The sequence below is a fragment of the Mugil cephalus genome, chromosome 3 (assembly GCF_022458985.1).
Source record: "Mugil cephalus isolate CIBA_MC_2020 chromosome 3, CIBA_Mcephalus_1.1, whole genome shotgun sequence".
NCBI lineage: Eukaryota > Metazoa > Chordata > Actinopteri > Mugiliformes > Mugilidae > Mugil > Mugil cephalus.
The window spans coordinates 23,565,168-23,589,017 of NC_061772.1; the positions used below are offsets into that span (position 1 = coordinate 23,565,168).

General features: G+C 40.4%; 2 protein-coding genes across 6 annotated transcripts; one reads left to right on the forward strand and one right to left on the reverse strand.

The window, feature by feature from the left end:
• Window positions 1-5: 5 nt before the first annotated feature.
• Window positions 6-5,606, reverse strand: LOC125005258 (AP-1 complex subunit sigma-2-like). Its single transcript, XM_047580455.1, has 5 exons — window positions 5,429-5,606; window positions 4,874-5,052; window positions 3,024-3,132; window positions 2,761-2,898; window positions 6-1,591 (listed from the first exon to the last, which is right to left on the reverse strand). Exons 2-5 carry the CDS (start codon window positions 5,050-5,052, stop codon window positions 1,544-1,546), a joined length of 474 nt encoding a protein of 157 aa, XP_047436411.1. The 5' UTR covers window positions 5,429-5,606; the 3' UTR covers window positions 6-1,543.
• A 1,986-nt stretch (window positions 5,607-7,592) lies between these two features.
• phka2 (phosphorylase kinase, alpha 2 (liver)) lies at window positions 7,593-23,836 on the forward strand. Of its 5 annotated transcripts, none has more exons than XM_047581323.1 (33): window positions 7,593-7,878; window positions 7,984-8,073; window positions 9,217-9,375; window positions 9,978-10,025; window positions 10,524-10,692; window positions 10,798-10,880; window positions 11,384-11,464; window positions 11,541-11,639; window positions 11,721-11,867; window positions 11,986-12,039; window positions 12,253-12,375; window positions 12,508-12,603; window positions 13,125-13,232; window positions 13,581-13,659; window positions 13,953-14,087; window positions 14,195-14,304; window positions 14,422-14,566; window positions 15,256-15,334; window positions 15,546-15,703; window positions 15,800-15,970; window positions 16,149-16,258; window positions 16,347-16,483; window positions 16,581-16,743; window positions 18,628-18,707; window positions 18,813-18,891; window positions 18,982-19,111; window positions 19,191-19,292; window positions 20,456-20,574; window positions 20,729-20,752; window positions 21,106-21,159; window positions 21,662-21,895; window positions 21,980-22,180; window positions 22,618-23,836. In XM_047581323.1, exons 2-33 carry the CDS (start codon window positions 7,996-7,998, stop codon window positions 22,789-22,791), a joined length of 3,729 nt encoding a protein of 1,242 aa, XP_047437279.1. In that variant the 5' UTR covers window positions 7,593-7,878; window positions 7,984-7,995; the 3' UTR covers window positions 22,792-23,836. The 5 variants fall into 5 exon arrangements, with proteins under 5 accessions (XP_047437279.1, XP_047437280.1, XP_047437283.1 ...); XM_047581324.1 differs by having other exon boundaries at window positions 15,546-15,700; XM_047581327.1 differs by lacking the exon at window positions 21,106-21,159.
• Window positions 23,837-23,850: the final 14 nt, after the last annotated feature.

Sequence of the window (23,850 nt, forward strand, 5' to 3'; positions counted from 1 at the left end):
GCGTGTTCTTTTTTTTTTTAACACATTTATTGTTAATAACTTTCAAATATAAGAAAACAAAGTGTTGGCAGTGTTTGATACAAAAAGGGCTTTTTTTTTTTTTGCACAAATCAAACAGATCCATAATTAACTTATGAATGTTCAACAAAAACAGTTGTGGTCTTGAGAATGAAGTTAAAAAAAGTGACTGCCATACAGTTTGAGATGTGGCTCATTTCCCCGTGTCTCACAGGCAAGTGAACAAACCAACAGTGTCGCGTGTTAATGATGCACCCTGATATGTGACGTCCATCCTCTTTTGTTCCTGCTCCGCAAACAAACTGGTGATAGATCTGCCTTTGAGTGGACTGGAGTCATTACATAATACTGATATATTCTGACCAGATAACTTCTACATACATTTTGGTCAAACTACTTATCCCTTTTCTGCCTCGTAAGACTACTATAGACACCACTGAGAGGGTAAAACACAGTGTTCTTTGGTCGTATGTTAGTTTTATAATACATAAAAGTTTTTTTTTTTATTTGGAGTCACAATTTTATCTTGACTAGAGACTAGGTGGGGAGGGTGGGGGAACTGACCTAATATTTCATGACAAACTTCTCTATTTTATGTTTTTATGAGGGAAAAAATGTGTCAATAGAAAAGAAAAAAGACAACAGAATGACAGCAATTACATAACACATTGTATACACTGATAATGGGTCGATACTGAATAGGTGTGAAAGTGATTGTAACATTGTCAGTGTTTCTCATGTATTACCATTACACTGGGATCAACCATAAAAAAAAAAAAGATTATGTAACACTGCTCGGTGGGCATTTCCTCAGATCTTTGCGATATCCTCAGTCAAAAGAAAAAAAGATATGTCTTTGTTCTAGCCAAACAAAAAGCTTATTTGTAACACTGTTCCTAGATTTCAATATTTACAAACTCGTTCATGCATTCATATTTTGCAAGAAGCTGGGAGTCTTTGTGCAGTACTAGACCCTCTTCTTTTCAACCAGACGACGGGAGCGTCTGAGGAATCTGGAAATATATTCAGATCAGCCGCACGTCGTGTCTGACGACTCTGAGCTTTTCTTGGATTGTGAAGTATTTCACGTCTTCTTGGCTACTAGATGTGACGGTAACACAGGAGATGCAACGACTGCGGCTGCAGCAGCACCTTTAAAAATACTTCAAGCCAGACGGCACGTACGACTCTGCGATCGATCAAAATGTGATGATGTTAAGAAGATGCTGGAGTTTCCATGTCGGTGCTACATTGTTTTCCTGTGGCGTTTTAAGAAGTCGGGGGGATTGAAGAACTGCAGAATACAGCGAGGGGAGCTTGTACACAGGAGACACGTTAAAACCACAGTTGGCACCACACTGAACAGACAAAACGGGAGAGCACATTACACGATAAAACAGTACATAGATGGTGTTATATACATACAACACTGACACAGTGAACAGGAGAAGACAGGGTAGACACATGGGGGGGGGGGTCGCCAGATCTGTATCTGGGAGAAAGAACGAGGCAGCGGCATGATGATCTATGTCAGTCCAATTTCTTCTAAAACACTCCGCGGTGCCTCGGCCTCCTGCAGAAGAAGAAAACGCAGACAAATGTGCCTTAAAGTCGTGCCGCTCATCTGCAGTTTGCAGCAAGTGTGCCTCCTGAAATATCTTAATAAATAGTACATGAGTCATGATTGCACGTTGCTAAATGTGTGACGGGAACAGGGTGCCTTCGCAGCAAGTTAAACCTTTCACAGACGTGCACAGTCAGCTGTGCTTTTATCACAATAGTACTGCGTGCTTTGCTAAAAATACATCACTGAGAACTGAATCTGTCGAGTGCAGATGAATACACCCAGACGTCGACGTAAACATGCGGGGCAGCATTGCTTTAGCGCGCTGGCGAGAGGGAGCAGTGTTACTCGCGCGCTGCAGGCTGAAAATAAACAGGTGACAGCAGGTGCAGATGGTCGTCAGGTGGAAAAAGTAATGCATCAACATCTTACAACGCTCCTGCCTGGTTCAACCCCGAATCGCTGAGTGAAATTAATTCTATACTTGTAACTAGAGATTGGCCGATATAACAGCTGGCTGATATTTGTGCTTTATGCTGGTATCGGCATCGGCTGATACGTGGTTGCGTTCGCCGATACAAATATATAATTTTATTCCGGCATCCACAGACGCCGCGAACGCTTTGGACCTGTGCAGCCCATACATTGTCCATCCCTTTATTTTGTACGCATAAGAGCGTTAAATATTATTTGAGTTCAATAAATGTTTAGGTTTTTGGTTAAATTGAGACTTGTAACATTTGTTATCATTGGGTCATTTTTATCTATGTAAATGGAGGGAGAAAAAGCAATATCGGCTCAGAAAACGTAAAAATAATCGGTATCGGCCCTAAAAATCGATATCGGTTGATCTCTACTTGCAACACTAAGTAAACAGACAGAAAGTCAGCAAAGATTTTGGTAATCTGACTAATTTACTTTATTTTTGTTAAGCAAATGTCCAAAAAACATAATTTAACACAACAGTAAATCTTATATTTTTAGGGTCCGGACCATTGCTAGAAAAACAGTTTTCATTTCAGCTCTGGAAGGACATTTTGCAAACACTTTGGATCAATTATTTGAGCGAGTCACTGGCAGGTTAATCAACCCTCATAATAGTAATCATAAGTTATCACCTGATGCAGGTTAGTCTGATGAATGGGTTAAACTACACGATGAAAAACAGTCCAAGTTACCTCTTGCAGCAGGTCAGCCTGCTCGATGGCCTTCAGCACATTCTTCTTGGACGTTTCCTGGGCCTCTCCCCCCAGCAGGAACTCATCCAGGATAAAGTAGGCCTTCTCGAAGTTGAAGATAATATCCAGCTCACACACCTGTGAGGCCACGACACAACAAACAACACCAGATCAGAGGAAATATTTTGCGAGTATCCAAGCAGATTCCCCCCCCGACACACCGTCCGTCAGCATGATGCATGTGCGACCTTTCCGAGACTTACGCTGCCAAAATATTTGTCCAGCAGCTCCACGTATCTGTGGATGATCTCCAGGGTAATCAGCTCATTATCTTGATCCTCCACGGCACAGCAGAAATACAGGCTTGCATATCTAGTGCATAAAGAACGCAGACATGCATCAATCAATGTTCCTGATATGGGGGGCGAGAAAGCAATTATCCTGTGCAGGGTTATTAAAGTCAGTAGTAACTGTGATGTGTTATTTAAACAATATGCTGAGCAGGACTCTAACAACCCTCTACATGTACAAAAGCATGATCATGATCTTGCAGTACTGCAGCACTGTGCCACTATCTTCTGGCTGCATTGCTGTTTGTTTTTTGTGTGTGCTTGTATGACTCAGCACTCATGCTCAGGGAAAAATAATCAAGCATTCTTTACATATTTCTATTGCCATCCTCCATTGTTCAGTCAGTAATAATTGAGAGGGGGTGTTTCTGGCTTTCATAACCGACCAGAAGGTGAGATCTAAATGCTAGAAATCCTCGTTCCTTGACATAAAAATTACTGAATCACTAGCTACTGTGAACAACTCCACCGAACCAGCAAAGACGCAGAGGAGAAATAACACACCAAACATTAACACATACTATTACAAAGATCATATTCACACAAAAGAAACCGTACGACATCTGCAACCAGAGAGCAGCTTCTTTAGAAGAAAGAAATATGTACAGGTCTGAAAGTCTTTACTCAAGTTTCTCGTATCATCTTGTTCCAAAGCGTCTCTCCTGTGATCTCCTTTTACAATGTGATAAACATTTCAAACCTCCCCCGTGACACCATCTGCTGATGAGATGCAGATTTAAATAAACTCTCTGCTGAGATCAAGCAACTACTTCTGAGGACAGAATTAATTTTAATGCTCGACACGCTGAGGGCTGCGATATCTCATTAGAGGCAAGCTTTTGCACGATCGACTCAATTTCAATAAATTGACATTGACAACATGAACTATAAGATGACAAACGTTCTGTGACATTCAGTACATCTGGCTGAATATTGGGGGAAAAACAGTCATCTTCTACCATGTCTTGAAGTGGAGTTTGTTGGGAAAGCCTGATGCGATAATTCATCAGTGAAAAACACAAATCAAATTGGACTTGTTTCCTAGCTACGTCCTTTTACCCAAACTTTATCCCAAAAATTAACCCAAAAATCTTGGGATGTAGCATCCGCACAAGATCGACCTATGGTCTCTATATTGTGTTATGTTAAACAAAGAAGTCTATAAGATGTTTCTGCTGCATGTTTATCCAAGTTTAAACTTTGTTGTTTTATGTCCTGTGTCAAATTTGAGCCTGCTTGAAAGTCTCTTTATTACATAATTTGATATAAATGTGGTTTAATGAACATCGATTCTGCAATGAACAGGGTTTCTGCAGGTTTGGACAAGTGAAATTTAAGCCAAAGACAAAGAATTATGTTCAAAAATAACAAAATATATTGTCATTCAACTATCAAATCAGGACATCCCAGGGGTGGAATGAGGAATAGAAATACAACTGGCCATTGACTGAATGTAATTTAAGGCCTACAATGCAAAATATGCTCATATTTAAGACTTTTTAAGGCCTTAAATTGGGATTATCAAATTTTAGATTTTTTTTAAGACTTGTTAAGACTGAAAGAAGTGTCCAATATGTAGTAACTAGTTGGATAATGTTCATTATTATGATTTCCTGGAGGACAAAAGTTGCATGGTCAATGGGAAGACAATACCAGGGTTATATAGGAACGCATAAATAATGAAGCAAACTTTTAAATGTCACCAGGGGATTATACAAATTGAGGTACAGCCTTTATAGTCGTCTTATTTAAATATATTGTACCTTTTGTACACAATCTTGAGGTCCCTCCACTCCAAGAAGCTGCACATCTTGGGCTTCCTGGCCAGTATGGTCTGGACCAGGTCTCTGGAGATCTTCTTCCTCTCTTTGTCAGACAGAGGAACATACCACTTCTGTAGCCGCAGCTTTCCCTGGCGGCTGAACAACAGCATGAACTGCATCTAAGGAGGAAGTTCAAAGAAGTTAGAGGAAAACATTATCTGAAAAATAGGTACCAAAATATATAAAAATAGTTGTAAAAAAAATAGTGGTAAAGGGAGGCAGGTGCATTTATTAAAACAATAACAAGAAACGCCCGAATATCAAATGCATTATTTACGAGGATAACCAAACCGAGCCCTGTGGTCTGATTTATAATTAATTTGTTACAGTGCACGTGCGAGAGTCTTTGGCACTAAGTTTCATTAGCGCATGTTAGCTAACAGTGCTAAATGGCCACATATTGACATTAAACAGCACGTTTCGTGTCATTTTGCGCCCCCTCCTGCGACGCCTGTCTAGCTACAGCGGGTACGAGAAGTAAACACGACTCTTTACCTTCGTCCGGTTTCTTCGAGTTAGTCACTGGTAACTCCGGTGAATTCAGGCCAGATTCATAACCAAGGAGAGGGGACAGATAGTTGTGTGTTTCTGGAGGGTTAGCTCCTCGTCCAGCTTGATGCTAATCTAGCTCGTCCTAGCGGATGGTGGTTGCTGGTGAGACAGCGATTAAGAGAGCTGAGCTGTGATTGGCCGGGGAAGACACAGCGGTGAGATCTGATTGGCTTAAAGATTCCGCTATTCGTTACGTGTGTCCACTAGTCAAGTAAAACCAGGGCCAGTATAGCCGATACTGATATCGATACCCTTTTGTAATTGAGGCGGATGCATGATTAATCTGAATGAATTTTCACGACCTTTAAGTGTTTTGTGACTTGCCTTTTTGGATTGTTAATCGGTTAAAATCCAGTACAGAATTTGGGAAATTATAATGGGTAATTTGGGTAAAATGGATAATTGTCGAAATAAAAGTTAAAATGATCACCTGACAAAAAATTAAAATAAATTATTTTTCAGTGTTCAGTGTTTAGAAACTACATACCAACACTAAAATAAATATCACTTTTACTTCCATTTCTTTTTTCTTTTTTTTTTTGAAAAAAAAATAAACAATGTGTACAAAAATTATAACTTCCGGGTACTTTTCAAAATAAAAGTTAAAACGATCACTTGAGAAAAAAATAAAATAAATTATTTTTCAGTGTTCACTGTTTAGAAACTACAGTGAAACACTAAAATAAATATAATTTTTACTACATTTCTTTTTGTTTTGTTTTGCTTTTTTTTAGAAAAAAATAAACAAAGTGTACAAAAATTATAACTTCCGTCGTTCAAGAGAGAAAATGAAATTTAAATATTACACATTACATTGGTATCGATATTATCGATATTTTGATGTGCCCACTAGTGTCCTCAGAAAACAGCCACGACTTCCAAATGAATGTTAACAACCTTCTCATTATTTATTTTGTTTTGGGGTATTTGTTGTGTTTTTGTTACAATTCTATCCGTATTGTAACTGCATTGTATCCCAATCATTTTTGAATTGTTGTACTGTAATTTTCTGTACATGTTTTGTCACAAAAATAAAACACCCTTCCTCTTCCTCTGGAAAGAAAGTTTCGTCACTCAGCTGATTTCACAATCTAACGACTCTTTTGAATCTTTTCTACAGGAGGACATGCAGTTATTATATATATATTGCAAAGAATATACTGTTACTTATGATCATTTAAGCAAACTTCTTTGTTGTGTTTTTCAGGACGATCACAGTATAAGTACATGATTCCCTATACAATGAAACTCTGATTTTGCGTTCCACGCCAATGATTAACAATACGAAAGTCTTAATAGAATAGAATAGAATAGAATAGAATAGAATAGAATAGAATAGAATAGAATAGAATAGAATAGAATAGAATATATAACATAACGTAACGTAACATAACATAGCCTAATTTACCTAATTTCCCTTCGTGGATGTCTGTAGCATAACATTATTTATCCCACAATGGGGGTGTTACAGCCTGTTTTTTCAAAATTTAAACACACACACAAAAACATTTGTTAAGGTAATGACTGGAATTTCCTTTTCTCCTTGTATCTCTCAGATGTGTCCAAGTCACATGCAGCAGTACAATTTCTATGGTCCTCTTATTCTACCTGAAGATTTCTTCTAAATCACTGCATATTAGAAGGGGAAATGTGTCAACGTTTACACAGCTTGATTTTTCTCACAGCAAGATACATGTCTCATATATAAAATACACTGCACCACCTACCTGACAATATATAAAATTAGCAGAGTTATGCTGTTCATAAATACGTCCTGATGTTTTTGTATATTTATTTTTTAGTGCCTCTGTTCATTCTTTATGAACTCTTTAAGCACCACATTTGCAAGTGTGCAAATATGTGGTTTTCATTTTGTTGTTATTAATGTATTTCATATATATATATAGATTTATCTGTTCCGACTGGTTTATTCTATGTTACTTATCTAGTTTTGAGTCGTTGTTGCCTGGCCTGTGTGTCCTTATTTGCCTCCTGGGAACAAATAAAGTTTTTCTGAATCTGAATCTGAATCTGAATCTGAATCTGAATCTGAAGAAGTGGTTTGGCGCCCCCTGTCGTCCATTTCAGGAACATACAGGAACTTAATGTATTTTTTTTTTTATCAGAATGCATGTACAGTATATGTCCTCTGCTCTTCAGTCTCATTGCGAAACCTCTCGCATTGTCATTTGCCAGCTTTAACTCCACATATCAAGCACATTCACCGGGACGTTTGACTGTGAGTGTCTCTGAATACAAGCTGCCAGCTTAATGTTTAATTGTTGTTGTCGTCAAAAACAGCTGGATGCTACTCGGCTAACGAGCTTTAGCAGAGCAGCCTCTTCTGAGATTTAAGTCTTCGCTGCAGGACTGGAGAGATGGATCTCTGCTGGGTAAGTTACCCCATGTCTGTTTTTTATTAGCATAAAGTCCCATAGCTTTAAGGATTCACATTCTTGTTGAGACATAACTCGTGTTGTGTGTGTGTGTGTGCGCAGTGATCGGAGAGGATGAGGAGCCGCAGTAACTCAGGAGTGAGGCTGGACGGCTATGCCAGGCTGGTCCAAGAGACTATCCTGTGTCATCAGGTGGGTCCAGACCATGCAGAAAGCTAGCATCTTCTACTTCTGTATAAGAAAACAAAGGCCCGTAACTCAAAATATTACTCAAATCTGCAGAAAGCTTCAGGGTTTTGATAGAAGTCTTAGCAGATTTAAGATCAGAAAATAAAAGCAATTATCCTGCAGCAATAGACATTTCAGAATAATATATATTATATACTTAGATTAGAATGTAAATATTGTGTCTGTATATATATAATAGATTATGAATTACTTCCCATATCAACTTGTGCCTTAATGCTTTGAATTAACAAACATTACAGAAAGAAAATACTGTTCTTCATTTTTTTGAATGTCTAGCACTTAAATCATTTTAGAAGTAAGTCACAGGCAAACTGGACTTTTTTTTAAAGAGACATTTCATTTTTCCATAACAATATGCAAATACCTTCTGTAAACATGTGGACATCAGAACTTCACGCAATAAGTCTAACCATCTATTGTTTCTTGAGTTTCTTGGCAAGGAATTCAAATTATACTCTAGTAATGTGCTTGTGTATCCTTTCTTTTCTGGCACTGCGCTCGCATGTACAGGCGTTTCAAGCCGACTGTAGTTTTTCATATCCTTTATTTTCTCCTCCAAAAAACAAGGTAGAGGTGCAGGTCAAAGTTCAAACAGAGCAAGCTGCATAGAAACAAACACAGCGTGAGCAAAGTTCAGCCCCTGGAACAGGCTGAGTACTGGGAAGCTACGCACATTTTTCTAGCAGCTCTCGAATTTACACTGAGGCACAGTCAACAGCTGCCCGGGTTAAAATTGACACAGAGGGTACACAGCTGATAGGGACCTCTTTCCATTCCATATTTCAATGTGAGTTTTCAAAGTTTTACAGACACATTTAATTAATGACATTAATAGTAATCGGTGGATTCTTTAAAGAAAGAAGTATCAGGACTTGGTTAGTATGAGGGGCAGAGCCCAGGTCACATGAGGTACCCTTTAATTGTTTGCATTATCTGATGCCTGACCTCCTTTTAAATTTTGGCAGCTGGCCTGTTTAGATAGAAGTGGGGGAGAAGGAGGGGTGGTGGAGGGGGGGGGGGGTCAAGTAATGTCATGCTTTGGTATATGTTTACTGTAAATTAAACCCTTATGTGGTTATATTTCAGAATCCAGTAACTGGACTTCTCCCTGCCAGCGCCCAGAAGAAGGATGCCTGGGTGAGGGATAATGTGTACAGTGTCCTGGCGGTGTGGGGGCTGGGCATGGCCTACCGCAAGAACGCGGACCGCGATGAAGACAAGGCCAAGGCCTACGAACTGGAGCAGGTGCGTTTGCAACAGGAAGACAGAGTGAGGGTTAATGTGTACACCTGTGCCTGTTTGTTCTACTAGTTATGATGGGAGAAAAAAACTTGTTGTGCCAGATTACCAGTGGGTAAGTTGTACATGTAGACTACCTTTAAAGTGACATATAACATTAATCCACAACCTATTCAAAATTCAAATAATAAAAACATAAAATTAGACTATATTTAGCCAATTGGGTGATTGAAAGAATAAACAATCATGGATAATATATTGAAAAAATATCATTATTTTTAAATGATTTGATGAATATTAAAGTTTGCAATGCATTCTTTAAAATACATTTTGTCAGTGTTATTCAGCAATTAAAGAATTTTATTTTAATATTTTCTTCCTCTTCCTATTATTATTAAAGTTATTAAATTAAACAATTAAAAATTGCCCAGAGAGAACACAATATATTTGCTAGATTTACAGTAAAATATACCACTGTGCACATGGATGTAGTGGAAATAGATACAGACATGTTATCGCGTGTACATCACGTTCATCTCATAGAAATGGAAAATAACAATGTGCTGTTTTTTTATTTTCTGTTTAACAATGTTGTTATTTGTGGGCAGAGCGTGGTAAAACTGATGCAGGGACTTCTGCAGTGCATGATGAGACAGGTAAGACCTGCGCTCACAAAGAAAGTTCACATGTGCGCTCGTGTTTGCGCCTATGAACCTCACAATCTGGTAGAACACCCGATAAGCCGGCGCTCCGGTTCTGAGAAGCCGCTGCGAGTTATCTGGAGCACTGTGGTTGTTAAAATACATCTAGTTTCCAGTCTGACACTATCAGCACGGGAGTGTTATCTCTCGTAGTTAGTCAGAAAAACAAACTAATGAATAACAATATGTTGGCGATCAGTCTCCTGATTTTTATTATATTATTTAACTTTATTATTCCCATGGAGAGGTTTGTCTAGAAGGCAGGTAAAGCGTGCAGCAAAAAATACATGAACATGTACACATCACTTGATAATATATAATCCAAGATGTGCTTGATTGTGAGAATTCAGTTCACCAATCAACTGCTAAAAAAAAAAAAAAAGAGTTTCAGTTTTAGCTAAAGTTCATGTGCCTTCATTTTCGCTGTGAGAGTATTTGGTTGCCTGTCTTCAGGTGGCCAAAGTGGAGAAGTTCAAACACACCCAGAGTACAAAGGACTGCCTCCATGCCAAATACGATACCCCGACCTGTGCCACGGTTGTCAGGGACGACCAGTGGGGGCATCTCCAGGTGGACGCCACCTCGATTTACCTCCTGGTGCTGGCGCAGATGACAGCTTCGGGTAAAGCGCTGGTGTTTGCCGTGAATTAATCGCCTTTTCCGGGCCCTTGTGTTCTCACAGTGAATAATCTAAGAATGTGCTGTCGTGCATTTCTCACTATTAAAGGACTTCGTATAATCTCAAACCTGGACGAGGTGGCCTTTATCCAAAACTTGGTCTTCTACATAGAAGCTGCCTACAAAGTGGCGGTGAGTAATGTGTTCAGAGGTTTGTTTGTTTGGGAGGGGACACTTGTACACCGATCAGCCACAACATTAAGACCACTGACAGGAGAAGCAAATAACATTGACCATCTTGTGACAATTCATTGTTCTGCGTAGTGGCATTAGTGTGGATGTTATTTAGACATGTTCCACCCACCTAGACCATAGCAATGACACTCCTTGATGGATCCTTGAAGGACCGTGTCCATTCTCTGATGAGTCTCAACTGCTTTGGAGGCCCAAGGGAGACGTACACAATATTTGGAAGTGGTCATAATGTTTTGCCCGATTGGTGTATGTGGTTAATTGAAAAGAAACAATCAGAGTAGAAGCTAAACTTGTAAAGACTGTGCATCATCTATTAGCAGCACAACACACCTGTTTGTGGTTGGACAGAGGTTTGGATAATGTAGGTGCTGGGTTTTGGTGTAAGGCTAAATCCAGAGTCCAGAGACTCTAGACAAGTGATCTTTTTCTTTTCCCCGTAGGATTATGGGATGTGGGAGCGAGGTGACAAGACCAACCAGGGCATCCCTGAGCTCAATGGCAGCTCTGTAGGAATGGCCAAGGTACAAGATACAGATTTTTTCCATGTGCATGGAAATGTAAGCTAACTGGTGTTTGCGTTGGGGTTTCATGTTGCAGGCAGCACTCGAGGCCATAGATGAGCTGGATCTGTTTGGCGCCCACGGAGGGCCCAAGTCAGTCATCCATGTTTCGCCTGACGAAGTGGAACACTGTCAGGTAGTGTTGACTTCCAGTTATCTCAGCGTGTCCTCTGCTCATCCTCGGCCTGCTCAGCCTGTCTGTGTGTTTCTCCTTCAGTCCATCCTGTGCTCCGTGCTGCCCAGAGCTTCAACCTCAAAGGAGATAGACGCCGGCCTCCTGTCTGTCATCTCCTTCCCTGCTTTTGCTGTGGAGGATGCTGACTTGGTGGCTATCACCAAGTCAGAAATCATAAGCAAGTTGCAGGTATAGGCTTGAGCAGGGCTGCACTATGAAACTATGTTAACCTAAACATTTTACTTCCTTGTATACTCACTGCATAAACTAAAATCTTCACTCTGGGTTATTTATTCATCAATTTCAGGGTCGCTACGGTTGCTGCCGCTTCATCAGGGATGGATATTGTTGTCCTAAAGAGGTAAGTTATTTTGCATATTAACGATTTAAATGCCTTAATTTATAATGCATTTAAATTCTGTAAGAAACATGCAGCAGGCGCACAGAAAAATATTGAATACTGGAAACTTTTTAGGGGATATTATTTGTTTTACTTTATTTAATCAGTTATTTTTCCTTTTCTTCACTGTGAGACACAAATGTATTGCGTTATTTGAGCTGCATGTCTCACTAGGACCCATCTCGGCTGCACTATGACCCCGCGGAGCTCAAGCTGTTTGAGAATATTGAATGTGAGTGGCCTGTGTTCTGGACTTATCTCATCCTGGATGGTATCTTCGCCGGAGATCAAGTGCAGGTAAGCACACCATCACACCTTATGCTGGTTCCTGCTTCCTGGTTCCTGCTTCCTTCTTCCTGCTTCCTGGTGCCTTTAAATGTACTGTGGTGTTGTTGAAGTGTAAACAACATGACTATGTGCCATGCGCAGGTTCAGGAGTACCGTGAGGCACTGGATGAAGTTTTGATCCGAGGGAAGAACGGAATCAAACTAGTGCCCGAACTTTATGCTGTAACACTTGACAAGGTATCACACCTCCAAGATCCAAGATATAGATGAAATATGACATATTAACCTTTATAATAATAACAATAATAATAATTATAAGAAGAAGAAGCTGCATGACAAAATAAAACTTATAAGTCTGTTGAAACTTTATGAAAGAAGTAAGATAAAGTATTTCCTTAAGATGCATTAAAATATTATTTCTAATGTGGCATTTTAAAGTTTTTCATGGAGCAGCTTTAACCTCCTGAGACCCGAGCTTTTATTTGGTCTGCATTCCTAATTTCTCCAAGGTATTTGGGATAAGTAGGACCTAAGACATAAAACCTAAGCATCATCTTTCAACAGGAAGTAGTAGTTTTTGAAAACAACTAGGTCCTCATACACCACTTCCCACTGCTTCCAGTATGTGTATACAAACTGATGGGTGAAATGAACAAATTCCTTGATTTACAATTTACCTGTTGTTGCAGGGATCAGACTTAAATTGCTTATTTGTATCTGTGCTCATATCTAGAAATTGCGTATTTTGCTTCTTACAGGTGGAGGAGGAGTACAGTAATCCTCACTCTGTGGACAGAGTACCCATGGGGCAGCTGCCACACATGTGGGGACAGTCACTCTACATCTTGGGCTGTCTGCTGGCTGAGGTAGTAAAAGTTACATTACAATGCATGCAACAGTAGATAATGTGACAAAATAGGAATGATGCTACACTGCTACAAGGTGTCCATAGATGCCTACTTTATAAATGTTAGTATACGGTCAATCAATCAATGAAATTTTAGTTTAAAGGAACTGAAAGGTACCCAAAGTGCTTCACAACAAGGCCATAAAACAATAAATAAAAACATAAAAACGACACATAGAAACATGCTACAGTGCTGCAGGGTATAAAAAAGCTGAGATCAGTAGTGTGCGAGTGTCGTCATTACACTAAATTACAGTATTACAGTAAATGCACTCATTCTCTACCTCATTTTTATGTTTGTTTTAAGGGTTTTTTGGCACCAGGAGAGATAGATCCTCTAAACAGGAGGTTCTCTACAAATTTCAAGCCAGATGTTGTGGTTCAAGGTGGGTCGTCTGAGGTCGGCCTGTAACTAAAGCATGGATTAAAATTTTAAGAGAATGTGTGTCTGTTTATTTATTTATTTTTAAAAGCTTTTCACTTGTTAAAAGGTAAAATCTCACCTGAGTGATGCATCAGAGGCCTTAATCTTAAAACCAGGCTTAGCTAAACTTCATCTTCATCTGCACTCAGCTTAAAAAATACCAAGATGGTCATTTTAAACGTACGTTTCCAGTGTTTAACTCTGATGTCGTTCTTACAGAAGACTGGATATAATGTATTTATATGTGCTCGTCAGTTTGTGTTCTAGCCGAGTCGCAGGAAATCCAGGAGATGTTGAGGGATCTTGGGATTGTGGTACAGACCACGTCAGAAGTTATGCCAATCAGGGTCATGCCTGCTCGCATCCTGAGCCACGTCTATGTTAGACTGGGTAAACACAAAACTTTCCCTTAATGTGTGTGTGTGTGTGTGTGTGTGTGTGTGTGTGTGTGTGTGTGTGTGTCATAATAAGAGTAACATCTGGTGTCACCGCCACAGGAAACTGCAAAAAACTGAATCTGAGTGGGAGGCCTTACAGACACATTGGAGTCCTGGGAACATCCAAATTCTATGAGATCAGAAATCGCTCTTACATTTTCACCCCTCAGGTAGTTAAAGTTAAACTGGGATATTTTGATGTTTATAACTTTGACAACATACCCAGGTAGAGGGGGGGCCGGATGAACATTTCTAATTAATACCTGTTTCTGTTCTGTTATGTTCAGTTTCTGGATCAGCACCATTTCTACCTGGCTCTGGACAACCAGATGATTGTGGAGATGCTGCGGACGGAGCTGGCCTACCTCTCCTCTTGCTGGAGAATGACAGGACGGCCCACGCTCACTTTCCCCATCACCCGCAGCATGCTGGGTACTAATCCTGGATGTTCTATATTTTCTTGCTGTCTGGCTGTTTGCAGGAGCCTATTGTTTGTAATTTTTTATACTGAGCGCACGACAGAAAATACTCAAAACTAGTTTGAATGATTACGTATTGGGATTGGGAACACTGATGTTGATAATGTTTATTTATTTGAACAGACTGATATAATAACAGAGCATAAAGTACAATAAGAAGAGAATACAATACGAAGTTTGAATGTGCAGGAGGAACCAAAAAAAAACATGTCTGGTTGCCCTCCTAAATGACATAAATTCAGCATAAACAATTCATGAAATAACACAAACAAATTCAAAGAACAGCTAGTAAAGAAAAAGAATTCATAGTTTCAAAAGATGAATGGAAGTATTTAGAGGAGTGGACAATTAAATATTGTGGATGTGGATGGAGTATGAATTTGCAGTGGTCCAATAAAAGATGTATTGTGTTGCAATAATGAGGACCCCTGTATCTAACTGAAATTTATGAGAAGAATTAGGATGGAGATCATTTGCTGACCGTCTGTCGAAAGGATTTAAATTAGAGCAGCTACAGAGGGGAGGAAAATGAGACATGCTGAAGATGGAATAATAAGCTATTTCACTTAAAATGTGGTTTTCATGCATCTAAGTGTGACCTTTGCACTGTACATGACATTGATTTACTTATTTATTTTCCAGTCGAAGATGGAGATGCGATTGATCCGTGTATCGTAGCAACCCTGAGGAAACTACAGGATGGCTATTTTGCTGGAGCGAGGTTTGTTTCCACCGATCACATGGGACATAATACAGCATACTGTACAGGTGTTCAAATGTCTGTAACATAACATACATTCAGTAGATCCTAAAGTGATCAAGTATCTGTGGGATGCTCTGAAGGCCCATGTCCAACAACAGAGACCTACAAAATATTAGGAAGGTGGTCATAATGTTATGCCTGATCGCTGTACGTTGTTTTGTTACCGCAGGGTGCAGATGTCAGACATTTCCAGCGTCCAGACCACTTCCTTCCACACTGGTCTCAGCTTCCTGGACGACATGGACGATGACAGCTTAGTGGGGGACGAGGATGAAGAGGATGACGACGACTTTGGAGAGGAAAATGATACCGGCGGTCCCTCAGGCAGTTAGATGAATGAAGTCTGCATACCTTTCAGTTGTGTTTGATTATTAATTAAGTAAACTGTACATAAATGTTGTGTGTATGTTTTTCTAACTCCAGAGAGATCTAAAGACTCGTTTGACCAGTACCTCACCCAGCTCCTCCACAGCACCACCACCAAGTGCCATCTTCCTCCCATCCAGCGGGGGCAGCACCACGTCTTCAGTGCAGAGCACACCACAAGAGACATCCTGTCTTTCATGGCTCAGGTCCAAGGCCTGAACTTACCCAGTGAGTTATTAAGAATGTAATAGATAAATACTAAATAAAATATGCAAACCATAGTTAAACAGTCTTCAACATACAATATATCACAAAGCATTCATATATTTTACATTAGATTTACAAAATCTTAGTTGTTTCAGATGGACATTTAAAGATTTGATTATGTAATACGTGCATGTTTCAGAGTCTTCCATGTACCTACCCGTGACTCCGGTGATGAACAAACATCGCAAATCCCTCAACCTTCTTGAAGTTCCTCAGTTAAGCCATGTCGCACCTGTAAAACAACACAAGGTACGTGGATCAGAGCCTTCCAGCAGCAACTTTCTTCGTCTTGCGTCTTCAGTTAGTTTGTTTGTCTAACGTCGACATTCTTCACAAGCCCCAGAGTGCTGCCGATCTACACCTGCCTCGGGACTCTCAGGGCAACACAGACTTCGCATCGCTGGTGAGGCAGCTGAAGGAGTGTCCCACTCTGCAGGACCAGGCTGACATCCTCTACATTCTCTACGTCATGAAGTACGGACGTACAGACAAAACTGCAGCACTCTAATAAGTAAACTGTTGGTTGTTGTAATTTAATTTAATGCCCTGTATTTTATTTTTATGACCTCAGGGGAGCAGAGTGGCAGGTGGAGTTGTCTGGCCCTGGGCACGGAGGGGTCAGTGTGCGTTCACTGTTGGAGGAGCTCTACGCACAAGCTGGAGCCTGTAAGGAGTGGGGGCTCATTAGATATATCTCTGGTATACTACGCAAGAGAGTGGAGGTCCTCGCCGAGGTCAGTGATGAGTCCTAATCCTTTTTAGCTATGGCTAGTTAGCTACTGTAGGGTCAAACTAGTTTAAATCAAATTAATTAGTTTAAATATATATTTTAATATATTAACTAAGAGGGTTTGGGGGCTGTGGTTTGCACTGATGCCTCACAGCAAGAAGATTCTGTGTTTGAATCCATCAGTCGACTGTGTGGAGTGTGCACATTCTCCCTGTGTTTTCTCCGGGTACTCCGGCTTCCTCCCACGATCCAAAGACGTGCTCGTTAGGTTAATTGGTGATTGGCCGTAGGTGTGAGTGGATTGACCGATATATGGGCTGGCCAATATTTCGGACCGATATTTGCGCATTTTACTGGTATCAGCATCTGTCGATACGTGGGTGCGTCCGTGGCCTTACGTCACTGTTAAGGCCACGCCCCCTTATGAGACGTTGCTGCGTTGTGTATCGTTCTTTGAATGAGTTAAAACAAGTTCTCAAGAGTGAGGGACAAAAAACTGAATAAATGTTTAACTTCAGGCCATAAAACTTGTGGATAAAGATGGACCCTGACCCTGAGCCGTGGGACCCTGAGAGTCGATGTGTACGTGTGCAGCAAACACACTAATCATAATGATGCTAACGTTTGCTAATGTCAGTTGTTAGTTATAATGTTAAAAATTCAAAATTCATGTTAAAAATTCAAAATTCATGTTAAATAGTCAAAGTAGTGACTGGTGATGCTGAACTGAAATGACAGCTGGTAATGACAGAGCACAGTTACGTTACTGTAAAGCGTTTTTTTTAGTAAAAGGGTTAACGTTGGCTAAGCTTCATGCTGTATTTATGTCATGATTCATTCATTTAACACTATGGAATGATTATGAATTGATGACAAATGTTATTCAATGAGGTAATTGAGTAAATGTCAGGGTGTTACACATATTCACCCATTTCCCGGTTGGTTAGACTATGACATGCGGCCCCCTTTTTCAACTTTTTCTATGTTTATATACAACATTATATATGTGTCTGCCTGACTAACGTTAGCCATTTCACTTCCTTTCCGGCCAACCAATGCAACAACACAAAATAAACACTGATTACGGAGGATTTGTATTTGCCGCCAGTGGTTTGTTATTACCCAAATAGGGGCGTGGCCTAATTTGCTACTCTCTTCTATACTTTTATCCCGGCATCCACAGGCAACCCTGTTTTTACCTGTTAATTTTGTATGCATAACAGCGTTAAATACTCTTTGAGTTCAATAAATGTTATGCTTTTGAGGCTCGTAACATTTAAATAAATTGCACATAAATTGCACATTGGCCAAGGGTAATTGGTATTGGGCTAAAAATCGGTTGATCTCTACTCTGGGGTATACCCCGCCTCTCAAAAGGCGTTTAAAAGGGCAACTGGACTTGTAGAGTTTTGAGAAAACGTTTCTTCAGTTCTAAGCAACTGGTGGAAAGTCCCCTATAACCGAAGAAGCCACTCGGAGAACATTCACATGCATACCAACAGCTGGGATAGGCTCCAGCCTGCAAAATGTTGCAGTACATTTTGTTCTCTCTATTAGACAGCCGGACCCTAACTGATACGGCTGGACTAATAATAACCGATGTCCAATTATTATAAGCCCCACTTGACAGTGCTGTTTGTGATAAGGGTTGAAAGGATGTTGGCTGTGGGCAGGGGTTTGTCACATACTGTACTATATATCTCAACTATACATTATATGAATGTGTTGTTCAGTTTCACTCATTTTATCTTCCAAAAGTAATGTTCACCCCAGCTAGAATACACATATTAAAACTAACAGAATTTAATATTAAGGTCCTGTGTATAAAACCTGTGTAGATTATTAGAATAATTTAATGCGTGTCTTTGTGCGTTTGTCTTGTCCTCAGGCCTGTACAGATCTGATTTCCCATCACAAGCAGCTGACCGTGGGCCTTCCCCCTGAACCCAGAGAAAGAGTGATCACGGTGTAAGCTGTTGTTATTGGTGTAGCTGAAGATATGTCGTGCTCACGTGAAGTCTCTATTAAATGAATGAACACTCAATAAACCAATCTTATCTTTTTTGGTTTCAGACCACTTCCTCCTGAGGAGTTGAACTCTCTTATTTATGAAGCCAGTGGTCAGGACATCAGTATTGCTGTACTCACTCAAGTAAACCTGGAAGCTTTTGCACTGCCACAGGACTCTTCATTCTCCCTCTGATAGCTGTGAACGGTGAATGAACGTGTGTTTTTCCTTTAGGAAATCATGGTTTATCTAGCCATGTACGTGCGCTCCCAGCCCGCTCTGTTCGGTGACATGCTTCGACTCAGGATAGGTCTCATCATGCAAGTGATGGCCACCGAGCTGGCTCGCAGCCTGCACTGCTCTGGTAGGAAGAAAAAACAGACTTACACCTATGAATAAAGTTGTGTCTGCGTGGGGAAATTGACAACCTTTGTTTTATTCAGGGGAGGAGGCATCTGAGAGCTTGATGAACCTGAGTCCGTTCGACATGAAGAACCTGCTGCATCACATCCTCAGTGGAAAAGAGTTTGGGGTGGAGAGAAGCAGTGAGTTTTTAGTCTTCTACAGACTGAAATCATTTCCAATTTACTAATAGGTTTGCTAATGGGGGACTCAATTTGAAGTTCCACTACCACTCAAGTGGTCCTACTCTCCTTCTACACCAAATAATTGAATTTGCAGTGTGGAACCATTGATTGTATAAATGGACATTGGGTGGCCACTTCCTTGCCTTGGCTAAATTGACACTATTTTCCTGTGGATACGGGCGGCACCATCTTGTGAGTTTGGACCCAGAGTCTTATCAGTACAGTTCGAGAGTGGAGCCACACTTCCTCCAGACTAACTTTTTGTTTTATCAATACTACGCTCTGCTCTACATCCACCAGTTACAAGGAAATGTTGGATGATGCACTTATTTTTAAACATTTTTTTTTTTTTTTTTACAATTCTCATGGATTTATGGAGCGGTTGGCATGGTAATTGGCAGTTGCCATTATGTCACTTCCTGTTTCTATGGCATCACATAACTAACCAAAACAAAACGTATCCAAACAATTGACACTTGAATATGCATCACCATTATATTAACCACCTAAAATGACTGAATTTATCGTTGAAAAAATATATATATATATTTGACTTGTGTTTTAGTGTTTAAGTTTGGCCCAAGTCCCATCCACTAACATGGAGGGGGTGGAGCTCACGATCTATACTGCAGCCAGTCACTAGGGGGAGCTCTACTTGCTTAGGCTTCACTTTAGAGGAGCAGTTCCGCCTCCATATTTCTACAGTACGTGTGGATCTTTGGACTTTTCTGATTTTGCAAATGACATCGGCAAAAACAATACTATACCTTAAGCATTCTCCAACAATAAATAGCCATACCAGTAGCATAAGAAATCAAGCATCAGAAGCCAAAATTATATTTTTTCTTTCATTGTTGTTCTTCTAGTTGCTGTTGGTTACTCTGTTTCTGTGGCTACGGTTGCTTCCCTCTTTAGGTTGGACAACCTGATCATTGCTGGTTGACACAAAGTGCGTCACCAACTGCAGACAACCAGATTTAAAACTCTTGTATCCTGCAAAATACAGAGAGCTTAACATGCAATGTTAGCTTTATCTGCAGTATGTGATTTTTGTTTGGTATTGAGGGTACACAGATGAAGATTTGTGGCTTTTTCTTTTTGTTTTCCTCTGTGCTCATCAGTGCGTCCAATCCAGTCCACAGCCACTAGTCCTGCGATCTCTATCCATGAACTTGGCCACACAGGAGCAACCAAGACTGAACGTACAGGAATACACAAGCTGAAGAGTGAAATAAAACAGGTGAAGCCATGGTGGTAATCAATCTATCTATCTATCTATCTATCTATCTATCTATCTATCTATCTATCTATCTATCTATCTATCTATCTATCTATCTATCTATCTATCTATCTATCTATCTATGGAATAACATTGTTCCTGCTTTTTATTGCAGTTGGATGACTCTCGTCCTGTCAGTGTGGGTTGGCTTTAATAATATTTAGCATGTCAGTGTTTCTAACCTCAGTCTAAACATCCACATCGGCGCCTACATCCTTCTCATAAATCATTTCTTGGCTGTAAACAGTGACGTTCACGTAGTCGCATATAATAGGAGAATACTCGTCGTCCACGTCTCATACAGCGACCGCCTCCGGACAGCATTCTTACATGAAGTGGCATGGTTTGTCTGTCAAATGTTCGAGCTTGTGGTCAGCCGCTGTTTCCCGCTAGCTGGTTTTTGCAGAGCTGGCTGCAGCATCAACATGTCTGCACTACGAGAACCATGTGAATCATCTCAAATTGTCATCTTTCATCCATATCCATGTGTAGATCTGCAGTGGCGGTCTTTCCTTCGGTAGCAATTTCACTTCTCCTCGCTCCACGGTAAACTATTTCGCCTCAACTGCCTTTATGTGAACTCTGTTTGTCCTTCTTAGGTTTGGTGTTGTCTGAAAGTATAGTGTGTGTATATGCTGAGCAAAGTCATGCTGAAAACATTTTTCACTCATATTTTATGCACAGGTTGGTAAACTGTGAAGAATAATTCTGGGTGTGCTTTATTAGGGCTGCTATAACTTTATTAATCTGTTTAGAGCAATTATTATTAGTAGTAATACTAAAACATAGAAGTATGGCAGCTTTTTCTTTAGATTTGTCTTCTTATGTCTCGTATCCGTTGTCATGGTTGATTGAGCCACAGTATGCATGAATAACTGCATGAACTGTATAACTAACTGTGTTAAATCTGCTTTTATAATCCTGTCCGTCTCAAAGTGTGAATTTGTCTACCTCAGATGCATTTACCGTACACGGAGATGAGGTTTAAAATCAGCGCAGTGGTCCATTAAATATGTTGTAGCAGTATGTCCCTGTTCGCTCACCACAGCGCTGCAGCAGCCCCTCCACCCCCAGTGGCATGCTGTCCCCGGTGGGTCCCGGCTCAGGAGATGCACAGCTGCACTGGGAGGAGAGGCAAGGCCAGTGGCTGAGGAGACGCAGGCTGGATGGGGCCATTAACAGGGTACCAGTGGGTTTCTACCAGAAGGTCTGGAAGATCCTGCAGAAGTGCCATGGTCTGTCCATGGATGGATACGTGTTGCCCTCTTCTACCACGAGAGAGGTAGCAGCTCACAGACTTAAAAGCCTAAAGCGCCGTAATGTGTGTGCATGTGGATGTGTGTATCATATCGTGTTTTCTGTGTAGATGACTGAAGGAGAGATCAAGTTTGCGGTGCAGGTGGAGTCCGTGCTGAACCACGTCCCTCAGCCGGAGTACCGGCAGCTGTTAGTGGAGACGGTGATGGTTCTGAGCCTAGTAGCTGACGTAGACGTGGACACCATTGGTGGCATTATCCATGTGGACCGCATCTTACATTTGGCCAATGACATTTTCCTCTCGGACCAGGTACCACTACTGTATTTAGTAGGGATGTCCGATATTGACTTTTTGCCGATATCCCATAGCCAATATTGTCCAAATTCTTAATTTCAGATCCCGATATCAACCGATATGGTATACCGATATATGCAGGCGCTTTTTTTTTATTCGCCCAGACTAATTTTAGGTAGCAAGCAACCTGTTAGCCACACTAGCTACACTCTGTTGTTGTTTGGGCTCCGGGTGTGGTTTGATAAGGTCATCAATCGCACACCGGTAAATGTCTCAGGACCCCACAAGCAGCAGCAGCAGCAGGAGCGCGCAGCAGCACAACCCGGGCATTATGTTATCTGTTTTCATTATCGGTGGTATAACTGATAACGATATGAACAGATATTACAAAAATAGGCTAATATCGGCCGATATTATCGGTTGCTCACTCGTTTCTATATCTGCATCTCCAGAAATCCCATGGAGCCAGTGACTATTTCCTTGAAAAGGACCCAGCGACCGGAATATGCCACTTCTTCTACGACAGCGCCCCTAGTGGCAGCTACGGCACCATGACCTATCTCTCCAAGGCAGTAATCACTTACGTCCAGGACTTCCTGCCAAGTTCCAGCTGCCTCATGCAGTGAATCAGCAGACAGCAGTGCTCCAGAGAGACTCTCAATACCATTAAGAGACTCAGCCATCAACTGGCCCAATGCAAGCAAAGCTTCAGTTCATTCATGAGGTGCTTGTAAGTAGCTTCTCTTAAGTAAGTTCTCATGTACTGATGTAACATCATAGCCTTGGCAGCTCATACTAACTACAATATAAAAATAGATTTTGTCTTTGTGAGTCTGGACTGTGAACTTATTTATTAAGTGTGAACAAACTGTTGAAGTGCATGTTTGCATTGTATGGAAATCAATATGTAGAAGCTCTGTGTGCTCTTAGAGAAAAATCTGTTAATAGGCATCTGGTTTATAATTTAACTGGCCACACTTTATAATTCTGTCTACAATAGTCTGTCTGTTACTGGAGTAAACATTTTGATCATTTCTGCACACCAGATGTATTTGTTTCATTATAAATTAATAGGTTTTTCTTTCTATTCTCGATCCTCTGTATTTTTTAAATTCTGTATTAAGTCTTTAGTCAGCTAACTTATTTTTCTACTATAGTGTCTGACCTTAATACGTAGCAAAATAACGAAATCTACATTTTATATCCTCAAATTACTTTTCCATCGCCGATTACCTTGTTTGTATTTTTTTAACCAAATGTTATCTCTGATATCTTCCGGGCTCTTTATGATCCGTGTCCATGATACAGAATCTTCTTTGTTGGTGTCTCGTGTTAATATTAATCTGTATAAGAACCAGAATCAGATGTTTATTTCAATACCATTATGTTTTTGTCTTTGTGTGTCTCCGTGTTGTGTATTTTGTACCAGGAATGAAAATTAATATATTTGTGTGCATATGAATGTCATGCTCTGCTACCTATAGGTCCAGTCGACATTACCTAATGTTTACTCGTGTTTGTGTAATGAATGAAATATCTGGGCATGTTGGGCTTGAAGTCTGGTTTAACACTGGCACATACAGGGACCTCCAAAACTATGGTAGAGTGAAGGTTTCATGTTTTGATTTTAGGTTTTAAGTGTGAAATAAAAAAAGAAATAATATACTTTTACGTAATTGTCTTCA